The sequence below is a fragment of the Zophobas morio genome, unplaced genomic scaffold (assembly GCF_036711695.1).
Source record: "Zophobas morio isolate AGI-343-1 ecotype UQ-CSIRO unplaced genomic scaffold, CSIRO_AGI_Zmor_V1 ptg000044l, whole genome shotgun sequence".
Taxonomy (NCBI): Eukaryota; Metazoa; Arthropoda; class Insecta; order Coleoptera; family Tenebrionidae; genus Zophobas; species Zophobas morio.
In genome coordinates, this window is record NW_026972149.1 from 3,343,442 (window position 1) to 3,368,214 (window position 24,773).

The following is a 24,773-nucleotide window of genomic DNA, read 5'->3' on the forward strand; positions in this document are numbered from 1 at the left end:
ACGTCGTCAATGCCAGAGTTTTCCACACCACATAATTAAAAGTGGGAAAAACGTGTTTCGATTAAGTGCAACTTCAGTAGTTATATAAACATTAAACGATTGTTACATAACGTATATGACTTTGTATATAGTTATTCTACATGGTTCCTGGAATATTAAACTAAAACTAATGACTGACATTATCTTACAGATAACTTTAGTCATCATGAAACTCTCACGTTCAAACCTTCAACAGCAAGTTCTAGTCGATTTGTTACACTGAACTTATGCGATAGTTTATAGGGTCTGGTAAACACAAAAATATCGTTAATTGTTGTTTCGTACGACAGATCACAAATAATTGTTTTTGAATTGGCTCAATTTTTAAAAATCGGACACATCCTTTATCGATTGTAATAACTAAAGAATGTTATTGTAAATTCTTAAAATTTCCTATTAGTCACTCCAACCGCAAGTTTGTGGCAACACGTTTCTTTTATATCACGAAATTTGATCTTTTTACTACAAATTTTGCAAAAAATGTCTTGGAGATAAAATAACCGGGGAGACTTATGACTAATGCAGTAGGTTACGACGACACAAACAATTACTTTCACTTCATCCTAAGCTTTTTTGTACTTTCGGTTAAATACTTCGATGAATTTGTAAAAGAACAAGTACATGCATAGTTCATGGTATTTTGCCTTGAAACATCGTGCTAAATCTACCTCCGGTTAGGTCATTCATAATCAGAGTCAAGGTGCCCCTCGTCATCGCAGCATTATTGTTAAATATCAAAATTGTTGAGCAAGTTGCACTGATAAAACGAGGAAATTTTACTTATTTCCGATGTCTGATTCATGGCTTACAATCGCAAAAGAAATATGTTATTCAGGATTCAATTATTTGAAATATGTAGTTGAAGAGGGCTGATAGTTACTAATTATTAAGTTGGCTGTGAAATTGCGCTTTGTTCTGATGGTGGACCTGACTAGTTACACATTTATTAAATGACAAATTTATGCAACATGGACAATGTTGCAAACACTAGGTGGCACTCTGGTATCAAAAAAAAAAGATTATAATTATGATTGTGGAAGAAATTCTTATCGCTAAATCAACATTTTGCAAGGTGATTTCCAACTAGACGGGTTATTGAATTGTGATTAAGTATGTAAATACTGATATAAATTCCAAATTGTCCAAAATTTTCTGTAGAATCATTTCTGAGTAGTCACAAGGTATATATTTGTACTGCAACTACAATGACTGATGATCACTGAATGACATCCACGGTTATTAATGAAATATTGAACTTTGTTGACGTACGTTTTTTGTAAAAGGAGACAATTTTATCGCGATTGATATAAGTACACCTGTACGATTTTTTGTGCCTGAGTCATTTTATTAAATAAATAGTTTAGTCATTGTCGGAACTCCTTATTAAGAATAAGCGTTCCTAAATCAGTCAAGTGGAGGTCTAAATTTCTGTTGGGTTCGTGTTTTTCTTTTCTTCTTCATGTCCGCCGCGACTATTATGAGGCGAAGTCTGTATTGATTAAGTTTCTACCTGATGCAAAAATATATTGCAGGAACAGGAAATTCAGGATTAAGCTCCAAGTAGATTCGCACGTTAAACAAGATGAAGGCATATAAAAGGTATTCTTCGAGTCAATGGCCAGTCATTCAGTGTATCTCCGTGTGGCTGCTCGTTCTTCAATACAAGCTGTTAAAATGTTCTCCCGGATATTGGAGATCTTAGCTGTCTGTCTCGTCATTGTTTATACAGTTGGTACGTTATTCGAAAACCATTATATCATTAAAGTCACAAGCCGTAATAATTGCAGAATCAACCCCAGCCGTTAACAAATTAGCACGACAATTTATTCCGGCTTTGCCGGGATTCGTTCCCGTCTATATCCGATCCGGTGACACTCCTCTGGAAGACATTAACCCAGATCTAGCCGAAGCTTTCAATAGTTACGCTCAAAAGCATGCGTGGCTTGATAACTTTGGTCGAGCTAAAGCCGTTCGCGACGACGGCAAACTACACGTTCACATCGACGACTCTCCCGGAGACATAGATGAAAATATTGTTAACACTAAACCTGCTGTCTTGTCGAAATCGCACCACATACAAAAAATTCCTAGGTCTTAGATATGTGAATACTTTATTAATTTATTGTGTAGGTGTATATGTAAAAAATAAAAATGTGTTGAACATATAGTAGTACTACATAGACACCTTGCGTTACATCACGATACCTGTGTAAATATTGATCCTAAAATAATGAACGTTTTATCTTATCATATCAGATTGAATCATATTGGTGTCTCAAGCTTCCTTTAGTACAGCAGGTTAATTTCTCTTAGTTCATAGCATTTTGTTTTTTGTAGTTTCAAGTTCTACATAGTTACCCTAAGCTTAGCATCGACCCTGCGGTAAGTACTAAATTCAATTTTACTAAACTCAGGTAATGTTAGAAACTAAATTACACGTTTCACAGTACACGTATAATTAAAATATTTATCTACTATTAGGTTTATTTGTTCCATAAAGGATGAATCATGCTGTTTTCCAGTTAACACGCCCTGTTCTAGACACATTTAACGTTTTTTAAAAGGAAGTCAATTCAAGCTATTACTAAACCATTGCGTTGAATCGTTCTATTCTAATCTGCGTGGAATTTGGGTCATAAATAGTTAGAACTAGGTTACTACTACTTTAGCTCAACGAGGAAATTACTTAAAGTCTGCTAAAACACAAACACATTGCTCTATTTTTTTAGTACACAATGGCAAACACTCCCTTTTTACCCAAATTAAACTTACACACACATTTTGTCGTTCTAAAACTAATTATAAACATTTTAAACCAATCAAGAATAGATTTGTATTCAGTTAGACCGATTTCCTTCTCAGCAGTTAAACAACAATGAATTTGCAATGAAAGCAAATTTTTTCCATAAGTGTTTTTCTTGTAATATTTAAAAGTACAAGATAAGTTCAAAAATAAGATTAGATATATTTGAGAGTTGGTAAAATTGTGTATCCACATAATAAGAAAAAGTTTTATTTTCATTCCAAAATAATGCTATAGTAATACTAGTTGCTAATACTGTTTGTACAGGCATCCAGGAAGTCAATCGAACATTGCTATCTTAAAATGTTATGTTGCTTTAAATCCGGTCGGTTTTCCAAATACCAACACTAAGAGGTGTGTACGTACATAAATTAATATTTTATTTTACAGGTTATCCTAATTATCCTGTAAAAAACTACTCGGTTTTACTTCTAGAATTCTAGATAATGAGTAGTTTCATGTTCTCTCTACGTCTAAAGGTTCCTGGAAAATGAAAAAGTAGGCCCTCTTTTCCATCTCGTTGTTTGTGTGTCGTTTGTCGCCTGCCGTCTGTTGGCAGATGATATCCGAAACTACTGGATTGACTGATCTGAAATTTTAGATCCAGTTTAAGAATATCGTGTACATGGTAAAATTTAATCACGTCATCTCAGTTTTTGTAAATAAACCCTACTTAAAATATGAAGAATGATTATTAATTAATTAATTCACCCCTGTTTTTAATTTTGTGCACATAGATTTTCGGAAAAAATTCAAACCTGAGCATGTTAAATCGACTATCAGCATTCATTTATTCACTCATGATGATGTAAACCACATTTAAAATTTATAGGATGACATATTCTATATATGTGGTTTAATAGCACATCCGTGTTATCCTAAAAAAATATAACACAGACAACGTTTTCACAACCACATTTTAAAATTTGTCCTAGAATCTACGACACGATTTTTTTAATGTCGGTAAAATACTAATTTAATGGTTACAGTATAGCGATTAAAATTTATTGATTCATCCTTCTCCCCTTAAACAAATATTTGCTAGAAAAAGTGTTTCGATATGCAATGTTGTTTGTGGTTTAGTGGTAAATTTTAATTTTGTAGAACGGTTTACACAGAAAATTTAAATAAACTAATGAAGAAATCAAATAACTTTATTCATTAATTCAAAAATAATTCTTCTGAGTTTATAGGAATACACTAGTACTGTTTGCATCAAAAGTAAATATAGTCATCCCCATCAAAAAGATTTTTGTTGTCACTTGGTAATAATGTATTTTAACACACTGTCCATATTTCTAATAATTTTTGAACTCTGACATTTTTTTGATATAATGATTCTTTAATGTCGATTTGTACATTGTTACAATAATTATTATGTTCAAAAAATTCAAACATTACGAATTAAAAAAAAATTGGTCAAAAGCTCTTTCGACAGAAGTTCCCTCACCCTTAAAGTATATTTTTTGCCAAAATCAGTTTTATCTTAACAAGTGTTAACCCCGCCCACCCGCCCCCTAATTTTTCAGAGGATATGTCATTTGCCAAAGTAAGATTTATCTTACCAAGTACTAGCCCCGCCCACCCGCCCCCTATTTTATCAGGGTATGTCATTTGCCAAAATCAGTCTTATCTTACGAAGTATTAGCCTCGCCCACCCGCCCCCTAATTTTTCAGAAGATATGTCATTTACCAAAATAAGATTTATCTTACCAAGTACTAGCCCCGCCCACCCGCCCCCTGTTTTCTCGGGGAATGTCATTTGCCAAAATCAGTCTATCTTACCAAGTACTAGTCCCGCCCACCCGCCCCCAAATTTCTCAGAGGATGTCTTTGCCAAAATAAAACTTATGTTAGCAAGTACTCTATGCAATATATAAAAATATTTGTACGAACCAATGTTCCGCCTACAGGTTGCATGCACGATATACACATATTCTAGAAATCGAATACCCTATAGATTTTTAGATACTTAAAATCTTTATACCTAAGAAAAAATCTTTTAGCAACTAGTTCTTAACGATAATTACAATATGTGAAACATCTCATTTAAAGTACGAAAAAGTGGTGTCCCGTTTCCGTCTCTCCCTCTGTCTGTCTGTCTGTCTGGCTGGTGTCTGTATCCATTTTATTAGACAACTAATCTCTGAAACTACTGGATTGTTGTCACCAATGGGATGTCTCATCTCCAAAATTTATAATATTTTTTTTTTAATATACAGCCTGTTATTGAAGGGTACGTACAAAATAAAATCGACAATTGGTCTCGAAGTATGGGTGCTAAAAGTTAAAAAAAGTTCAGGTAAAAGTGTTCTCCTTTTAGAGATAAAAATTATTAAAATTTATGTCCAAATTCGTTGTACGCCTCTGATAAAAATATCATCTTTCGTTTCTATAGCGACATTTACTCTTGACAAAAGTTTTATTGTTACAGTTGCTTGGATTTACTAAAATAAATTAATTTTACCTATTTATCCTTCAGTAGCGTCTGAAAAGATTGGATAAGGGTTAATTTTCCCCTTAAAATTTTGATATGACAAAATAAGTTTTTCCGAATTCTTAGACTTCGCGAAGAACTGTCCATTTTGTTGTACGTACCTTTCAATAACACCCTGTATATTATAAAGTAAGATACTCCTGCACTTGTGGTATGCGAATCCGTGTCGAATTTTCACCCTATACTTCCAGAATTTTTGGAAAAAATTCAAAACTGAATAACAATATTTTGCAATATAATTTTGAAACTGCAGAACCGATTGCTCTGAAATCTTATAAATATTTTAAGGCCATTGTAATTATGGTAAATCGTTAAGCAAAATTTGTTCGTTTATCCCCTCCCGAAAAATTGATGAGACGTAATCTCAAAATTTTGCCAAAAAAATTCTACCTAAAATGTGATAAGTCTAAACTTGTGATTTATCATTGCATTAAAAGTTTTTAAATTTCTTATACAGGGTGACTCATAGAAAGGAATGAATGAGTCAATTTATTTTATTTACTTTGACGTTACATACATATCGTTATTTTAATTTATAAGAGTTCTAATAAAAAAAATAAAATTCCCACAATCAAATTTTTTCATATTTCAGGGGGGAGGGAAGTTCTGTCGAAATAACCTTCGACAAATTTTTAATAAAACAGTTATTTAAAATGAGCGCCCCTTGGTTCTGAAGTATAATGTACATATATAGTTTTGGAAATTTCATTCTATTCTATAAAATTTTATTGACAAAAACGAGACGGACAGTATTACAATGGTAAGAAATATTTATGGCACATACCGAATTTGTTTTTTAACAGGTAGTTGTACTCATAAAATAATGGTCATTTTGGTTCGTGAGTAACGATGGTCACTGTCCGATTATTCTGCTTTCTAACATCTGAGGATTACCGGCACGCGACAACTTTAAGTTGTAAATATCTCTTACTATTGTACTACTGTCCGCCTCGTTATTGCCAATAAAATTTTATAGGGTGGAATGAAATTTCCAAAACTATACCATCGTATCAGAGTGAATTAGTACTGAACATTTTTGAACTTAATGACATCAACCTTATGATAGGAATAAATATCTTAATTCTGATATATGCAAGATAACAACAATTACAGCGTCACTATAGTTCTAGAATTCATAAATCATTTCTGAGACAATAAAACAAATCAATGAATTTTTTAAAACTTGTGTAAAACAATTGTCAAAATAAATAGGTAAGTTTTACCAATATGGCGTTTGTTTTCGTAAAAATTTCCGTTGCGCAATTTTAAAAAATGAGAATTCCTGATTTATCTTAACATCTTCTTTTATCTGGGTTCAAAACGTCCACAAGATTAGGAAATCGTTGTTTTTCTTACTTAGCCAAAGATCTAAATACCTTTAAAAACCTACGAAAAAACTGTATCAGAAGAAAACCACTCTACAAACGACAAAATGACAGGCTGCCATCTTAAAAATGGCGGAAAAGTAATTTGTATTTAAATTTGATCACGAGACAAGAGCATTCGCATCATTTCCTTTATTCGTTATCAAAAATCTAAATACCTTTAATGTGTAACTTTCAAACGTGACGTAGCAACCATTCCAGGAAGTGCGATACTAACTCTACGCAGGTGAAAATATCCAACATTTTTATTAAATGAGGCAGATGATTCATATTTTTTTCGCACTTCCAAGAAATTTACAAATATGAAGTTTTATCAGTACACACTCAGCCAATCATAACTCATTGTGAACCTGTATGTCATAGTTCTGTTTAAACAAATGTCGTAATTACATTTGAGTGATAAAAGTAAAAATTTGTTATCCCTAAAACTTTTATCTTTATCAGATTATTTTATCAGGTTGCGACAAATACACTGTCGCTAATTGCTACTCTAACATAGTTCTGGTGTTTGTTCTTCCAGCTACAATGAGGACGTTTTCACATATAATTGTACTAGTGTGTACGTTAAGTTTCGTTGTTGGTCAAGAAAATGCAGGTACTAATGTGTCTCCAGCCCTACAAAGGTGTTACAACGAAACGCGTTATGTCACAAGGGATTTAAGGCCACCGTCGACTATTAACGTTCTAGTGGAAATTCTACGCAAAATTGAAGATGGTAACCCTTCACAAGATGCAAGAGAACTGTCTTTCGAACTTCTTCACAGGTATTTCACAATCACTGTTAAAAATTAAAATAGAGGACACACCCTTTTTCCAGGTTTCGTCAAGACGGTATTAGAAGAACTACGAAGGACGTAGACGCCAGTCTAGGTTTACCCTACAGTCCGAAAGGTTGGGAATCTTATAAAAATCGAGTCCAGCTTACAAGAATAACTCCAGGGAACGCAATCAACTTTAATAATGACAGCATATCTACTATGCAAACTGTAATTATGACATATTGTTATATTTGCGAAATGACCTGAATATTTTAGTGCGCCCTTCACTTCATGGTGTCAAGTACTATCGAACTTTTCGTGCGTCCTGAAGATAACAAGTGCCCTAATACCATAGCCCGATATACAAATAGAATTCAAAAAAGACAAACTGAATGGAGTGATTCGTCGGACGCCACTAGAAGTGACTGTCCAATTGAAAGCGGAGTCATTTACACCAAATGGGGAGCTGTGAAAGCTGGGCTTGTTTTGGCTGGAATTGCTGCAGGTTTTCAACCAAATCCGCTAAGAATCGACAATTATACACTTAGATCTGAGTACGCCAGCACTATTGCAGGTAACATATGCAACTACATATACACGAGGAGTGTTTTTGTAATAGTATTTAATTAAACGTGGATTGTTATAGGGGAACTATCAGAAGTCGCTCTGAACCAATATTCTACTCCCACAAAAACCGTGGGAAATAAGGGTGGATGGAATAGTACAGTTCAACCAAAATATTATTTCCTGGCATCCAGTAACAAAGATAACCTTTATCTTACGGATGCTGAAATTCGGGGTGGTCTTGATGGATTGTATTTGGCCCTCAATATACAAAGCTGGAGGTCAAAAGCTAACAATATAAAGATTTCACAGATATTAGATCTTTACTATGGCAGAGGTGTCTTTAACGATTCTTCAAGAGCTTGCAACCGTAAAACGTTAATAGACAATACAGTGTCGAGTGATATTTTGGTACAGCAAACTACAGCTTTTAGTAAATTATTGGATGGGGAATCACAATTACCTTACACACCTAAGGAAGAAAATTTACCCACGATATCTAAAGCAGCAGTTGATAGTCTTCAAAGTTACAAAAGTACCACTACCTATTGCTAACACTGCACATTTTAACGATTTTGTTGTAGATAATCTGAATGATTTAGCGTGCTCAGCCGAAAACGACCTAATTGAACGAGTTTCTACGGACATTTTGATTTTCGTTGATACAGACTGGAAATTCGAGGTACTTCAACCACTTATTTCGTATCTCCTGGAAAATATCGATGTCAATAAGTATGAAAGTTCCTACACAGTTTTAGACGGAGCCAACTGCGATATCATTGTTAACAAATCTAGAAGCATTCTAGATTTTTACGAACAATATAATCTTACCCAACAGCAGAAATGTACAAATCCATAGAGTAGTGATGAATATCTATAGTTGAACGTGCAAATTTCAGATCCCACAGGTTTTGACTACACTAAAGTTGTTCAAATGTCGGAAAAACTTTTCAAAGCAAAATTGGATAACGAAACAGATCTGACAGGACAGTCTATGATTATTTTAATGCTTCCTCATAACACCCCAACTACAACGCATAGGGATTATGTACGAACCAGACGAGAAGATTTCAAACGCACTCTTCCTGGTATGTGGTGGTGGTACATTTAATAGAACAATGTATTAATGAGATTTTTTAGATGTAAGAATAATCGTTGGAGGATCAGGTTCACAATCTTCCTACAGCGATTTGGTTACTACTGCAAATAGTGACATATTCACGATATCTGAAGACAATTCAGATACACAGATTAAAGACACTGGTAAACTTATCACAGAGCGACTGAGAAAAAGTAAGTTAATTTTTCATTCATACGTACTATTATTATTATTATTGTTGCAGTACCACGAAGCGTGGTTAATCCTTCATGTCGCTCGTACTTTAATAACGAAGGGTCAGGAAACTTTGAAATAACTCAATACGTTGAACCATCTGGGGTTAATTACCATAAAATTTCACCCAATTACTTCTACGAAGGTCAATCTTTGAAAATCAGAGGACAAGGTTTCGGAAGCATAACAGTCTGCACTTCACGAACTGACGCCAATCCAAAAGCTAATTCTACCACTAGTGATGGAAGCACTTGTAAAACTCTTAATTCAGATGAAATGTCGGTAGATATCAGCAATTATTGTACAGATGAAACTGTCACTAACTGCTCGCCTATTTATATTTCTGTGCAAGGCGAAGAATCCTCTAGTCCCAGATGCACAGGTAAACAGTTCTATTTGATAATTCAGTCAATACGTTTATTTTATTTTCAGAAAAGTTGTGTCGGTTTCCTGATAACATTAAATATACTATATACTTGGAAAGTGTTCAGTGTTCCAGCAGCGGTATAAAAGTAATAAGTAGTATACTTTTAGTGTTTTTGTTGGTGGTGGTTAGTAACTTTTAGAATGTACACATATCTATATTTTTTACCTATACAGTATCGTAATTTAAAATGACATATATATAAGTAACGATCGTTCCATTTTGTACTGTTTGTTGAAAATAATATAGCAATTACGTCTTCAAAATTCTTTCATTTCATACTGTGGGCTACTATTTCTCAAAATATGACACAATGTATCAATTTACAACCACATAATCTACATCTAGAAATACACAAGTAATGTGGTTATTCTTGAAATCATCACTTATTTATTGTGAACAATAAAATGTGGCAATAGTTAAAGTATGAACTTTAATACTATGAAGTAGAAATCCCTTGTAATGCAATTCATTTACGCCTAAATTATGACGTCATAACCTTTATTTACATTCGTGAATAGTACTTACGATTTCAACGACTTTTCCAGGAATGCTAGCCACTCTTACCGCCTTTATAGTTGTGGTTGTGAAATAATGAACGCACCAAGAAATGGGGTTGCGCAACAAACGCCTACAACTGTGATGAATGAGTAGTTGCAACTATATATGTTCATATCATGTTTCAGTATAACAGCCGTGAATGCATCTGTGACGTCAGTGAAATGGAAACGTAAATTTTGAAAAGGTGAACAGGATTGTAAATTATTAGTACGTTATAAGTCACTTAGCCCGTGTTCATTCTTTAAAAACGAGAATTTTGAAATATTTAGACGTTTATTTAACCCCTCAATCTTTACAAAGTACATAGGAAGCTTGATATCTAATCATGGCCAAGCTTTTTTAATCGACATACATTGTTCAATCTTCAAAAATACAACGTTAAGTTAAAATGTAAAATGAAAGCAAATGAGCTATTAAACTACAGACAGTAGTAGTCAAAGTTTATAAAAACAATATTGTAAAAATGCGCACGACGTCATGCTTGGCAAATTAATCAAGTCACAAACGATTATGCACCACTGGAATAAGAATAATTAAGAAAACGTTAACTTGTTTTACATGTTTTATAAGAATAATTACAATGAAAGTACAATGTCCTAATAAAATGATGGAAAGGTACCTTATAATAAACTTCACACATCTGTTTATAATGCTGTCATCCTAAGTGTTCAATCATAATTTATGACCCTCTAGTAAAAACAGAAGCAAACAGACTGAAAACAAATTTGCTGATTTCAGAATCAAAGGTTTCATTTCCTTATTCCGTTGAAATTATAAACAAACAAAAAAACGTGAAAAATAAGAAAGGCGGACTGTGGAAAGAGCATGTTTTAACAAGTAGCGATTTTTAAAACGTTTAGTTCGTTATTTAACAGTATGTGAAAGTTTATATTTTCCAGGAAGAATCGTTGACCTCTTCTGAATTATGCTTTCTTCATATTAATGATAGTTTCAAATACTTTCGATTCGCGAAGCTGAAAGGAAAGTAATCATGCTCTCATCAAGTACATTTACCGTTCAAAGTTTAATAAATATGTTTTTTTTTTGTGTTAAAACTGGCTACCACCTAATTCAAATATAACTAACTACTACAATTAAATAATATACAAATGCATATTTATATTATACACTAAACTTATAAGTGAGCGTCGCAGCTACCACAACAAGTATTTGCCGCTTATCTGCACAGTGATACTACGCCTAACAAATTGGCGTATTCATTCACCCTGATACCTATATTATGATCCTTGTTTCGGCAAGGCGGCAAAAATCAATAGCTCGGTTAATGAAACAACCATTTATAAACACTCGGTAGAATCCCCTTATTCAACGTTGTATAGACTCATAATGACCTGAATATTTAAATCACTGACTGTAGTTATTGTTTCATGAAAAATAATTAAGTATAAAATACAAACACACATTTAGGCTTTTTTTAAACTTTACACTAGTTGCAACAATTGTTGATACAAAAGTCCTTACTGATATAATTTGTCACCGTAGCATATTAAATTTTATTAACACTGGAAGATGACATTAATATACATAGCAATAACCACTTTTCAGTTTTACAGAGTATTTTTTGATGTAAATTTTACATAAAACCAACTGATGAGCGAGCAACTCCTCTAGGCGTCGGAACTCTATTATGCAGATTATTCCGCAGCTCAATATGCAATTTTTGTAGAAAGGATAAAAAGAATTCACATTACACTTACATACATACTCAGAAGAAGTTTTTACTTTGTGACTTAAAATTTACATTAATTAAAACTTTCATTTATTGTGGACGCAATTCGATACCCTAATAAGTCGCTGGATTAAAAATTACACAAAATCGTTAATGAGTCATGTGATTGTTAAGTGTTGAAACGCTGTCTTATTTACGGCGTCGTAAAACTTGTTAATTGTAGTAAAAATAATCTATAAGGTACCGAAATAATGTATTTTGTAACTTGTATATTAGTAAATATGTTTAACATTTGAACGTGTCCGGTCGTGATGACGTCGATGTTGTGGCCACAGCGTCACAACGCCTTGGGAAAAAATCCGTCTTGAATTGTCAAGCGTGCGTTCCAACCCACCTATAAAATAAAGCCAAGCTTTAATTTCCACTAATAACATTACCCAGGTCTGTTGCTATGCGCTTGACGCAGAAAAAATTAATGAAACCATATGCTTCAACGCTTACATAAATCTATTTTCTAAATGAGTGGACTCGATTTTAGTGCGAAAACTATGCAAAGGCATGGTGAAAACTCTACAAATATAGGTAAATTTTGTCTCTACTTTAATTTAATAACCTCAATACTTTATTATTAATTCGACGAAATATAAACGACATGGTTTCAGTAATTTTTAGCTTTTGATAATTTTTTCTCGCCGCATTGTAACGTGATGTGCAAACCAGCGGGATAAAGAAAAATTAGATGGTTCCACTTAAAAAGAAGTTGATGACGTCACGCCGTTGCCGCAGTAACGAATATGAGCACCCTAATTAGTGGGAAATGAAGCTTTAATTTGTCCTGTAGGGAGAGCTGTTTTCGGCTTTTTTCATTATCTTTACGCATAAAGATGAATTTTATGCGTTACGTAATTACCACTCGGTATATTAATAAGAATTTCATCGTGTCGGGATAAATTTGTCGCCGTTTCAAGTATGGTATGCGAGTGCGGATAAAAGTCATAAATCCAGCAGTTTTCCTTACTTTTCCAATATCTGTTCCTGAAACAGAGACGGTATTAACATAAATTAAAAACACTTTTTCGAATTTGTGTTGGTTTGTCTGTGTAATTATCTTAGTATTTGTGATACTAATACGTAGTAGTAAATTTGAAAATTTAGCTGGGTAAATAATAGTCACAAATTACAAATAGCAGGTTAGTTCCTTTATGATGTAATTTTACTAAAAATAGATATTTTGCAATAACTGTTAGTCAAACAAACATTTTAAAACTAATTCATTCAAACGTTCATGTTTATACGATATATATTGTGTAAATTTTGTGTAGGTACAGAGAGTGTTTAAAAATGTGTTCCCATCATAATTTGTAAATTACGCAGAAAAAGTTAATTACAAATTAGTTTTAATATTTTGTTCAGTGGAGCAATTAAGTTTGATAATAAAATCTACTTACCTCCCGTCGCCGTCAGAAACACAATATTTCCAGCTTACAATGTTTTAAGACAGTACCAGTCTGATCTACTCAGCAAACAGATAATTAAACGGCAATTACATCCAAACAATTATTTCAATTACTTAGTAGTGCGTACAACCGTAGAGAGTGTATTAAAACCGCATTTGTAAATTAATTAACCCCTTGTTGTTAGAAATTAGAGATGTAAATGGTTATTAATACAACTATAAAACTAAATTAAATTGGAAACTGATGATAATTTAAAGTTGTACCACTACTGAAAAATTACAAGCGACTTGATCGTGCTGTCTCTTTTTAGTACGTCTTCGGATAAAAAAATGGGGTTAAAATGTTAATTAAATTCACGTTTGAGAGTCAACGTTACGTTAGTTTTGTAACAGTAGTTAAGAATTTTATCCATCTTGCTATTTACATAGTGATTCTAGAAAGGCAACGAAATAATCTAGAATAGTAACTGTAAACGGTGAGATCACTTTGGTTCTGAGAAGTGTATGTTAGGTTTGCGTGTAGTTTGAATTCAAAATTTTCGTAAATACCGCATACGTAACCAAAACGCAATGTTACATATAAATTTGTTGAACGTCGCGACTAAATATTTGGTAGCTCCGGTTACATACCTGTTATATCTTCCACGTTCGCTACCAATTTCATCCAACTTGGTCGTAATATAGTAAAATAAAAAAAATTAATTGGATACAAAGCAAAGGAATGCATTCTGTGAATCGTAAATGAGCACCTAATTTTATTTTTAAATGTGATTTCGTCCCAAAAGCGATGATACGAAATCACGTAGGTTATCAAAACTGATTTCCTATAAGAATGAAAAACAAGTAGATATAATATGCATTTTACCTAGCTACGGATGCGGCGTTCAGTTATAGGAGATGTCGATGTATGGAAACTGGTTTTAACTCCGGTAACCTAGCTTTATGATGTTATTAAACGAAACTCATACAGCTAGATAACCAAAGAAAATATCAGTTCCAAAATCTCAGCGCAGATCCAGCAAAAAAAAAAGGTCACAGACAAGAGAAGTGTGAATTAGGTATACACACAAAAATGCACGTGACGATTGAAGTAATCCAGCACAAACCGCACAAACTCGGCGCTTAATTTTAGAAAATTTGAGGTTGGACATTACTTTTGATAACAAAATAAGTAATAAGAATCAAACAACATCTTCAACCGCACTTGAAGAACTGACCAAACGCGCGCTGCTTGGCAAGTGGGACGTTTTGCTTTGCTTTCCCCATCAGTGTTCGGCCAGTCTTCGAACTTGATCGTTAGGAAACCAGTTTTAAAAGCCAAGCCTCAACTTGGCCTACCTGTATGTCACTACGTTGCCAAACTTTCTAGTCTCAAGGCAATATTTGGAAATTTTTATAAACTCGCTAACGCGAACTCGATCAGGTACCGCGACAAGTCGTTGTTTTAATAAAATCTTAATGTACGTTACATCGACATGGATTCGAAGCGGCAACGCGGAGATCACAAAAATTCATCCATATGTACATAGATCGAAAAAATACGTACCTGCTGTACCAATCGCCGTCAAACCGCGAATCACTCTATACGGGAAATCAGTACCGACGGTACTGGCCCGATATTGCGGGTGTCTGAGGATTGATTTTCTTTCGAATTGTGCTAAAACCAGCGAGATAAACGCACGAAACCGTGTACCTATCGACGAAACGAGCGTTAACCAGGTGTATTACCATAACCGGTCCAGCCAGTCCGACCAAGCAAGTTTCATTCCTTCGCGACCTCGTCCAGCCTCCCGCGCTGTAACATACAGCCATTGTGCTATAGGAATGTGGTTGGTCTTCGTTTGGTCATCGCGTCCGAGCATAAAACTAATGTTGGTACTGATCTAGCTTCAACGGCCACAAATTCCAAACCGAACATGTGACTCGATTAATATGGTTACGGAAGTGCCGTTTATGTATTTTCAATTTTCTTGAGTTTTCGACAACGACAGGGTGTTCACAATTTTGCATATACTTAAGTAACACGAACTATGTTAAAATTTTACACGTTTTATGATAGTTTTCGAAACTTCTGTAGCCGGCTTCTGTCTCTCACCCGTCGCGAACGATATTTGTCGCTCAAAATGTCATTTTTGTACCTTTTATAATTAATTGCGCTACAGGTTGTTCTTTTATTAACACATTCTTTACAATGTTACGTACGTGTAAGCATTGTTAAAATTCTTTTTAGCTTGCCGTACCTATTAATCGTTCATAAAGTATCATCCGAGTAAATGAAGAACTTCAGAATGTGTAATATAATATAAGAATTTCGTCGAAATATTTTTCAATAAGTTGTAAAGAATGTAATATAAACTAAGTTTAATATTGGATAGTATGCAAATATCGCACGAAAAACGCTACAGAGATAACCCCTCCCACTCTCGCCGCCATTTTAAATCAAAGTGAATCTTTAACATTTTATAGCTACAATGAGAAGCCAACTGAAACTAAACTATAAGCATTTTTGCTATTTTTTAAGTTGCGTGTTTGTCACATGAGTGCAGCAAACCGTATCAAGTATAACATAACTCACAAATAACTGAATTAAATTCTCTTTGTCAAATTTTATTGGCTCTGCGTGTAGAGTATAAAAAATAATTGTACTAATCGGTTTTAGATGCGGCTTTGTTTAAACCCTAAGCCGTCGTGTAAATGTTTTCAATCCACGTCTGCCCACAAATGAATATTATGTAAAATAGGTTAGCTTTCTCCACTACTGGAACTCTAGTGCGTCTATTACCCGTATTGAATTCTCTGGAAATGTTTAATCCAATTTATTTCGCTTTTGTTAAAATTTTTAAATAAACTGCTTTGTGTGTGTGTCATTTGGACGTTGGGTGGTGTCTACTTTGTAACCGTCTACTATACTTCCATTCTTTATTCTCGTATCGGATCGATATATTTCTGTCCTTTTCCGATACACAATAAACTTTATAACTGCATCGATATAACAAAAATAAAATCGTCATATAATTTATATGACGTCATTTGGATTTTTGCAGTCAGGTTTGCATCGGTATATCCAACTGCGCTGATTAAAGTCTATACCTGAAAACGAGCATCAAACTGCGCCGTCAGTTTTGTGGTTTATAATTTTAGAACATAATTGCCTCGGATTCTGCTGATTTTAACCTGTCGTAAATAATATTCAGCGATGAATGCAAAACCAGTGAGTATTCCAATGAAAATTGAATCCATCGTAAAAATAACAAAAATTTTCAGTTTTGACATACGCCTAACTTACTAAAAAGATTATTTTATGTATTTAACTGTTTTAATCTATCAGCTAAACAATTCTGCTATTCCTAGAATGCATGAGTGTTAAACCACAGAACACCGAAAGCAATCATTTTTATATGACCCTTATAGCAGGACACATAGAGGCGAAAACTGTATTTATTCGGAGATATTGAGCAAATGACGGTTAAGCTGGGTGCTAAATCTAAATTTGTATTAGAATTCATGGTTGTGGTACTAAGTAATTTTCTGAAATGTATTATTTAACACATGATCAATTCGAAATGGAAAATCCAGTCTGTTTCTTGTTAGGTTTTCTTGAACAAAATTACTAAAGAATGGGTGCATTAAAACCTCGCTTAATTGTTTACCACACTCGCCTGCGGCTCGTATGGCAAACTTTATCGCCTTTATTACACGCTCTTTAAGCATATATCATTAAGTAATTTAATTTGCAAATCTGAATTTAGTGTAATTTTCATAATTGAAAACAGGTCGAATTTTGGAAAATTTACACGTATCATCAAACTTTTTGCAAAATGTGGCTACGTTTACACAAAAATCGTAAAATAATGTAGCTTTACGTTTAAGTTGTAGTTAAATTTTCGAAATGTTCAACAAATTATAATAAATTTGAAGCCTTGAATAAAACAAATAGCGTGTCGAAACGTCAGTTGCGGTTTTTTTACTGTTTTTTAATTGCTTTTAAATTAATAATGAATATTAGCAACACCTAAGATGCTAAATTAATGCACTTTCAGACAAATTTATGATTTGATTTTTATCTACAAATACACTTGTTTGTATTTTTCGTTAATGTTATGTTTGTAATCAGTATCATATATAATTTCTTTGAATAGTTGAGAATATGGTAAAGAGTGAAGTCCCGTCAGTTACTCAGCACACTTTTTTAAAATGGGTATACTTAAAGTACTCTGTAGGTAATTGCAGCAACTTTTCTTTGTGAAATTACTTCGAAATCGAAGTCGCATCATGGTTTTTTGAGCAGTCTGCGACTTGTGTTTGAATTGAGTTGAACCGACGAGTTTTTTTCGAATTAAAAATTCATTATCATGTAAGTTTTTGTCGAATTTGAAGCTCATTATAATATAATTATACAATTTTTATGACAGAAATTTTTCCACATGTGTAAAATATATAGTTCGGTCCACCGCAGCAAGCGAGTGGTGGGCGTTGAAAAATGAGTCAAGAAGTACCAATTGCCGGTTATAGATAAAACAACAAGCTGTATATACTACACGATGGCAATGACAACGGTATGCCGAGCCAGGATTGCCAGCAGTGCTTTTGTCATGATTGTGGATTCTCTGTCCGCTCTCCGGTGGTTGACCAAGGTATATCCAAGGCCGCCCGGTTGGTAGGGAGTCGCAGGTCTTTACAATTAGCTGAAGTCTCAGCCGACAACGGTGCATTCCTTGCGTAGGCGATTACACTTAGACATGAGAATGAAACCTGTGAACCTGGCCCATTCAATACTAGTGGTTATGGTACTTTGCGGTTTTCCCGTAAGGTGACAGTTTATGTAATAATGCTCATTGTTGCCCTGTTGCCTAACGTCATAAACTCGAAAAATTCATGAACTCGACCAACGGCGCCAGAATAATATATGCATCTGTGGGAGAGGAGGGGGATCAAAGAGACGGAAAGATCGTATTTTCAAACGTATCAAGCAAATTGAAAAAGCGTTTTGGTCACAAAATTTTAGGCGGATTGTGCCACGGTTTTCGGAACCCCGAAAGTAAAATGATTACTGCTATTGCAACAGTGTTAAAATCGTTCATTTGAAGATCTCAAAGATCTACACTTGTGGGATCACGACACTTCGTTATTAACTTGCCTGAATAGTTAATTTGAAGAGTCGTGACATTATGGAATTGAAAGAGACTGATATTTATGAAAATGCTACAGCTCTTGGTCACAAAACACCCATACGCTTCGGGTTATCCCCTGATCATCATCTGGTTTCAATAAAGAAAGTTATCAATTTTTTGGGTGATATCTACGGACAGAATCAGAAGTCACGAATTTAAGAAATTAATTGTATATACTTAACTAAAAAATAAATATAACCATCACGCGATTTAAGAAACACTTTTAGGTTTTTTCTGTTCCATGTTCATCCACGTATGGTAGGTATGAAGATGCGATTCAAGATGAATTTTAAAATAATAACTAGGCAATTTTAATCAACCCAAAATACAGCGGTGTTGTTTTTTCTAAAAACAATCCACTTCACATTCGGTATAAAGAAACATGTAAATTTCACATCATAAAATTAGTTTTTGGCAGAAATAAATTTAATTTAAATTTTATTCGTCTCGATGAACTCCACTTTCAAAGAAAAATAAAATTTTTTTCCAAGTAAAAATAATATACCTTCAAAGGACAACTTACTAGTGACCGCATTGTTATAGAAGAGGAAAAAAAGCGATACAAAGCTTTTATCGATTTTATAAAAGGGCGCACATTCACATTCGAGGCTTTTAAAGGCATTAGGGTTATACAAAGTGCAACCAAACATGTTTTTCGACTGTTAAAAATAATTTCTCTGGAAAAAGGAATTTACCACTGCCGCTCGACGCACTTGTTACAGAACAAGGAAAAATCTTTACACGGCTTTCATCGATTATCAAAAGGCACACATTCAGATTCATGGATTTGGAAGGTGTTAGGGTTGTACAAAGTACATCCGAACATATTAACCACAGCCTCGATTTAAAGTCAAATCCAATAACATTTCAGCAAAATCGAGGAATGTTTTTTGTAGTCATTCGACGGAGTAAATCTACTGAAAAGACATTTCAAACGGAAATGGTTACATTTTTCATGGAAAATGTATGCCTTTATACACATAATTAAAACCCTTTGCAAGGCGTGTGAAGTAAACATTTTTCTCACAGTCATTTCACGAATCCAAGTGTGGATTAAAGGATTATAACTGTATTATTTCAGATTTAAATACATTTTTACACCATTTTTGTTCACGGAATGGAATCATTCATTTCCCGTTTTTTCGGTTTTAAAAATATATATATAGTTGAAAAAATTTGTTGAGTTTGAGTAAATTTAGTGCCACTGTATTGATCTGTTGCATATTTAACGCGACATAATCCGAATATAATTGCGTTAGTACTTTAACTCGATTGACGTGTTATAAATAACGAAATTGCTTTTAGAAATAGTAATTTTGTTAATTTTTGTGAAACTTTTTTACTGGAGTGGAAACGCGTCAGCTGGAATCGAGGAAGAATTGTAGAATGTAGAAGTCAGTTTGGTATACAGGCCTTCCTTCCACTCAATTGCGCTAATTACATTGTTTGTTTCAAGTAAACCTCCACATAAGGAAAGATAACAAAGAGACTAAACTTAAAAATGAAAGCTTTAGGTTATTCTCATACTTTTACAAAGCACAAACGATAAGGCAAAAAATTCTTCTATGTTTGGTGTATTTGAACATCATTGTTCTCGTTTATGTATTAAGTTTTAAAAGAAAACTTTAATTCAGGTAAAGAGCTGTTTTTCCTTTGAAAATTCTTACGCTTGAGCAAACTGATTTATTCCCGTCTTGGATGAATTTGGCACAAATGAATAAGCTACTTTATTTTATAAATCGTTGTAGAATAATGGCATCACTAAATAATGTTAATATAAACAGAATAATTATTATAATTAGTATAAATTCAGGGAAAATTCTTAGCTGTAACGAAAAGCTTTAAGCTTTAAGAGCTTCTTTGCTCGAAATGGCATAATTAATTGATATATTCCGAGCGAGTGCCTTAAACAAACGCTGGCAGCTCGTAGGTGAATCTAATTACGTAATTATCTCTATAAAATTAAGATATAGGGATTCTATTTAATCTACCACGTATAGGATAAATAATATATGAGCATGCGTGCTTTTCGACAACTGATTCTGACACGTTTTACAGCCCCAGCATTCATACAAAACACGACCAGAACATCAATACTTTTTAGAATTTTATTCTCTTTATTATTTATTCTTTGTAAGAAGACAGTATTTACTGACGTCGCTGGCGTCCTCTTTATTACTTCATTTTTAAAACATGTTTAAATAAATAAGTCAAAGGTAGCTCGTCTTTTTAATTAAGAAAGAAAGATCTGCACAAAGGACGTCATGTTCGTTCGAAAAAGTATTACTCTCGTCGAGTAAATAATAAAAATAAACAAATTGCGAGCAATGAAATTTGATCTTTGTTGTTTGCAAAATCCGATCTAGACGAAGTGTAGCGAAATTATACGATGCAAAGGGAGAAAGCTTTCGAGAGGGAGAGAAAGATGCTGGGGGCGGCAGTTAGTAGCAGTTGATATTGGGTTGCAGTTAAAGGTGGGTGTTGCCCTTTGATCACTCTACATCAAACGTAATACTGTTTCAAATATATTCGTCAGTCGGTAAAAAGTCTTCGAGACAAAATGTTGCATATAAGAGCTAAGGCATCAAGACAGTAAAGTATGTACGTATGAAATATATCTGCATGTGTTTGAATTTATAAAGCAAATTTTATTGTTTTTTTTTTAATATTGTAATAAAATTGTAGAATGGATTATTTACCGAGTCTTTACGGATGCATGTTTTTGGTGGGCGTTTTGGGTAACGGGAGTCTTGGCTTAACATTGTGTTGTGGTCCAGGAGCTAAATCACGAAGTCCTTTGCTTTTCGGTCTAATAGTTGCCGATCTCCTCGTGTGTTGCTTAAGCGGTCCCATAACAGCAGCTCTATATGTGCTTTCTTCTTGGACTCAAACCTGGCGTCATGTTGCTTTGTTTATACAGGTACCTCGATTTATTAAAAATTTAGATGCACGTGTTAATTCGGATTTAAATTTTTTTAGGCTTGGCCTGTTTCTGCCAGTACTTTATTGATGATGGCATTGTCTGTAGACCGTTATCTTACCGTGAAAAATTATAGACCTGCCGGACAAGTGGCTCGTAGACGCTATTTACTTACTACGGCTGTTGTTGTCACTTGGATTTCAGCTGCAATCTTATCTGTAACTCAACTCATTTCCAAACATCCATGGCGCAAAAGTTTAATTGTTACTCATATAATACTGGTCTACGTAATGCCGGCTTGTGCTGTTCTTATAAGCCACTTAGGAGTCCACGCCAAACTTACGGCTCTTTCTTTGACGGCCCGCGCCAAGCATGGAGAACTGCCTCTCCCGATGCCCTTGCTCAGAAGACCTACTCATGTCATCATCGTCGCTGGAATCCCCCAGGTAAAACAAATTAAAAAAAAAATTGAAACTGTGTCTGCGTTTGATTAACTTTGTGACCACGCCAAAAAAAAAATCCCCCAAAATGTATCTTGGTCAACCCAAAACTATAACAACTTGACGACAAAATCGATCATCACGTCTTAGTCACCTAAGGACCAAATAAGTTCGTTCATTTGGGTTGAGAATATTTGCGTCCTAAGCATCCCTGTACTAATCAACAGGTGTCTCTTGTCCACGTTATTATCGATTAATATGCACATAAGTACAAAAACTTTCTATTTCGGAGATGACGTAAAGCGCATACGACTGTGTACGTCTAAAATTAAACAAAACGAGAACACTACGACATTATGTGATTGTTCTCGAACGCAAGCTCCGACAAAAAAGCCAAATAAATCTTGATACCTCGCATTGCCTTTCGCGTGTTTATTACGAAAGCTTTATTTACAACACAATTTCAAATTTAAAACAGGATATACCTATGGTCGTTTCCCTTGTTTATGCGCCCAAGACTTTCGTTTGAATTGCATCAAATTTTAATGAAATGGTTTAGCGCCACAAACAACACTTGAGTTACAAAAATTTGTCAAAAGAGGTAAATTTACGAAGAATTTGTCAATATTGACAGAAATAATGTTACACTACTTGTGTAAGTGTAGATTTCAATTTTGTGTAAATTTACGTTTTTTGTTGCAAGTGCGTTGCTCAAAATTTTCAAAAATTTGACGATTCGGTGACGTATGGCTACGATCTAGATCGTCTTTTTTCAAAATCAAAAATTTCAATGGCAGTTTTTTAAACCATGATTATACAAATCAAATCGTCAAAAGTAAATTTTGGAAGGTCAAAATTTTGACGTACTGTGTCGTATTGTCGATTGCGCTCGAATGAAAGACAGCGTAAGTCTTATAAAAAATGAAACACACTTTATATCGTGCATTGTTTTTAACGAAATTTCAGCTGGCTATTGTACCCCGGGCTTTATTTACAATTTCGAATTTAAAACAGGGTATGTGGTCATTTCCCGTCGTTTACGGTCTGAAGACTTTTGTCACTAGGATTAAATAAGATTTTAATGAAATTGCCGCCATTTAACGTCAAAAGAATAATGCTTTGATGCTAATTATGCCATAACCAGTTTCACCATTGTGGTCCTTCAGCAGTGAAAAATTTATAAAAAATCTCACATTATTCACTGAATAAAAAGTCAATTTACATTTTTCCCCCAGGTTCGCATTTTTGAGTAAATTTGTGATTGTGGTTGACTTTTGTTACTTTACAACATATTTTCGACTTGGAACGGTTTACTGAAATATTATTTAAAATTTTGAAAAATCTTGAAGACAAATGTGTATCGAATGTTACCAGTTTGTCATTGTTGGAGATTTATCGTCGATTTGATTGCTTTTGTTGTGCTACATATTTACAATATCTCATAAAATTTTCATCCTCTGATAGAGATTCGTCGGATCGAAGCCAAGCGATGTTCTAAGTTCGAGCAAAATGGTCTATTGTTGAGACAGAGGGTGAACTACAATACTTCATTAGAAAAAACATCGAGGTTTAGTTTGACGCGAATTCGAGATTTACTAATTCGCTAGAACAAACGGTTTACCACGTTCGAGGGACGTTTGTTTGTGTTAATGAGAGAGACGCATATTCGATTCCGAGATATTTTATTGCGGCGCGAACTTTATTAATTCGTCGTGAATGTAACTTGATTTGTACGAATTTATATTTAGGCAACTTTGAAATCACCTACCGGAGTATCTAAAATTTTCTGCTAAATGCATCACAAAGCCGAGTCGTTCCAGCTTGTTGAAACGTTTTAAAAAAGCGGCTTCAAAAGTCGCATTTGGTAAAATATTTCTGATGAAATAAATTTTGGCATCGGGTTATCAAATTAAGAAAAGAAATAATTCCATTAAAAAATATTGATCACGTTATTGCGTCGTCATACCAACGGACAAGAGCAATCTAATTAGGGAAAAATGAAGTTTATAATTTCTCCCGCAGGGCTGCTTTTGCTTTGTTGCTGTATATATCTATATATATATCGATTTTACAAAATTTATGCATTCCTTTGTCTTTACAACTTGCGGTGTGAGCTCCTTGTTTTTAATTCGAAAACGCTGCAAGCACCAACATTGGGCTGTAATTTTGCGTCGGGTCGGTATTTTGTGATTAGGGATGGCTTCAGACTTTAATAAATAAAACCACGAAATAAGAAACTATTGGAAAACCAACTCGTTCGCGCATTTTGGGTGCGCATTACGGATAATGGACCTACGGTAATCCCCGCCAAGGTTTAAATGAACAAATTGAATTTCAGGGACCGTTTTTCCTAACACCGGGATTTCCTCTGAATTTATGTTTTTCGGATCTGACCCAAACGAGCGCTATTTTAATATGGCGCTTACCTTGGTTAAGTGTGCAAACTCACTGGTCCGTTAAACGTGCGCTACGCGCACTACATATTCACGACAGCATCCTTGACACGTAAATGCCTCTTTGTCCACCGTAATTCGAAAATCTAGCAACAATAAACACCACCTTTACCAAATACCAACGATCGAACAGCCCAGAGCTTGTCTTCTTGTTCATACCGCTTAAACACGACAATTACTTTTCCGTGATAGTTCAGACTCAGAATCACAAGACAACTGAAAGCGATTTCTCTTAAAAAGAAAAAAAAATATGCTAACCGTGAGACAAGACATTCACCT

General features: G+C 34.2%; 3 protein-coding genes across 6 annotated transcripts in view; all 3 read left to right on the forward strand.

Annotated features, from left to right (window-relative positions):
* Nucleotides 1-1,605: 1,605 nt before the first annotated feature.
* On the forward strand, nucleotides 1,606-2,202 carry LOC135141875 (uncharacterized). The gene is made up of 2 exons (XM_064073445.1): nucleotides 1,606-1,771; nucleotides 1,827-2,202. Exons 1-2 carry the CDS (start codon nucleotides 1,654-1,656, stop codon nucleotides 2,135-2,137), a joined length of 429 nt encoding a protein of 142 aa, XP_063929515.1. The 5' UTR covers nucleotides 1,606-1,653; the 3' UTR covers nucleotides 2,138-2,202.
* A 103-nt stretch (nucleotides 2,203-2,305) lies between these two features.
* Nucleotides 2,306-10,069, forward strand: LOC135141874 (uncharacterized). Of its 2 annotated transcripts, XM_064073443.1 has the most exons (10): nucleotides 2,306-2,421; nucleotides 7,245-7,488; nucleotides 7,542-7,710; nucleotides 7,759-8,056; nucleotides 8,129-8,581; nucleotides 8,631-8,891; nucleotides 8,946-9,134; nucleotides 9,187-9,339; nucleotides 9,390-9,761; nucleotides 9,812-10,069. In XM_064073443.1, exons 2-10 carry the CDS (start codon nucleotides 7,250-7,252, stop codon nucleotides 9,943-9,945), a joined length of 2,268 nt encoding a protein of 755 aa, XP_063929513.1. In that variant the 5' UTR covers nucleotides 2,306-2,421; nucleotides 7,245-7,249; the 3' UTR covers nucleotides 9,946-10,069. The 2 variants fall into 2 exon arrangements, with proteins under 2 accessions (XP_063929513.1, XP_063929514.1); XM_064073444.1 differs by lacking the exon at nucleotides 2,306-2,421 and having other exon boundaries at nucleotides 7,176-7,488.
* Nucleotides 10,070-21,116: 11,047 nt separating this feature from the next.
* The window catches only part of LOC135141394 (gastrin-releasing peptide receptor), a 130,078-nt gene continuing 126,421 nt past the window's right edge, over nucleotides 21,117-24,773 (forward strand). For 2 of the 3 annotated variants that reach the window (XR_010282379.1, XM_064072455.1), the window contains exons 1-3: nucleotides 21,117-21,282; nucleotides 21,367-21,601; nucleotides 21,661-22,047. Coding sequence is in view for 2 of the 3 variants with exons in the window: in XM_064072455.1 (XP_063928525.1) it covers nucleotides 21,368-21,601; nucleotides 21,661-22,047 (621 nt within the window). In the remaining variant the exon portion in view is untranslated. The remainder of the gene's footprint in view (nucleotides 21,283-21,366; nucleotides 21,602-21,660; nucleotides 22,048-24,773) is intronic. The other variant, XM_064072456.1, reaches the window with a different exon arrangement.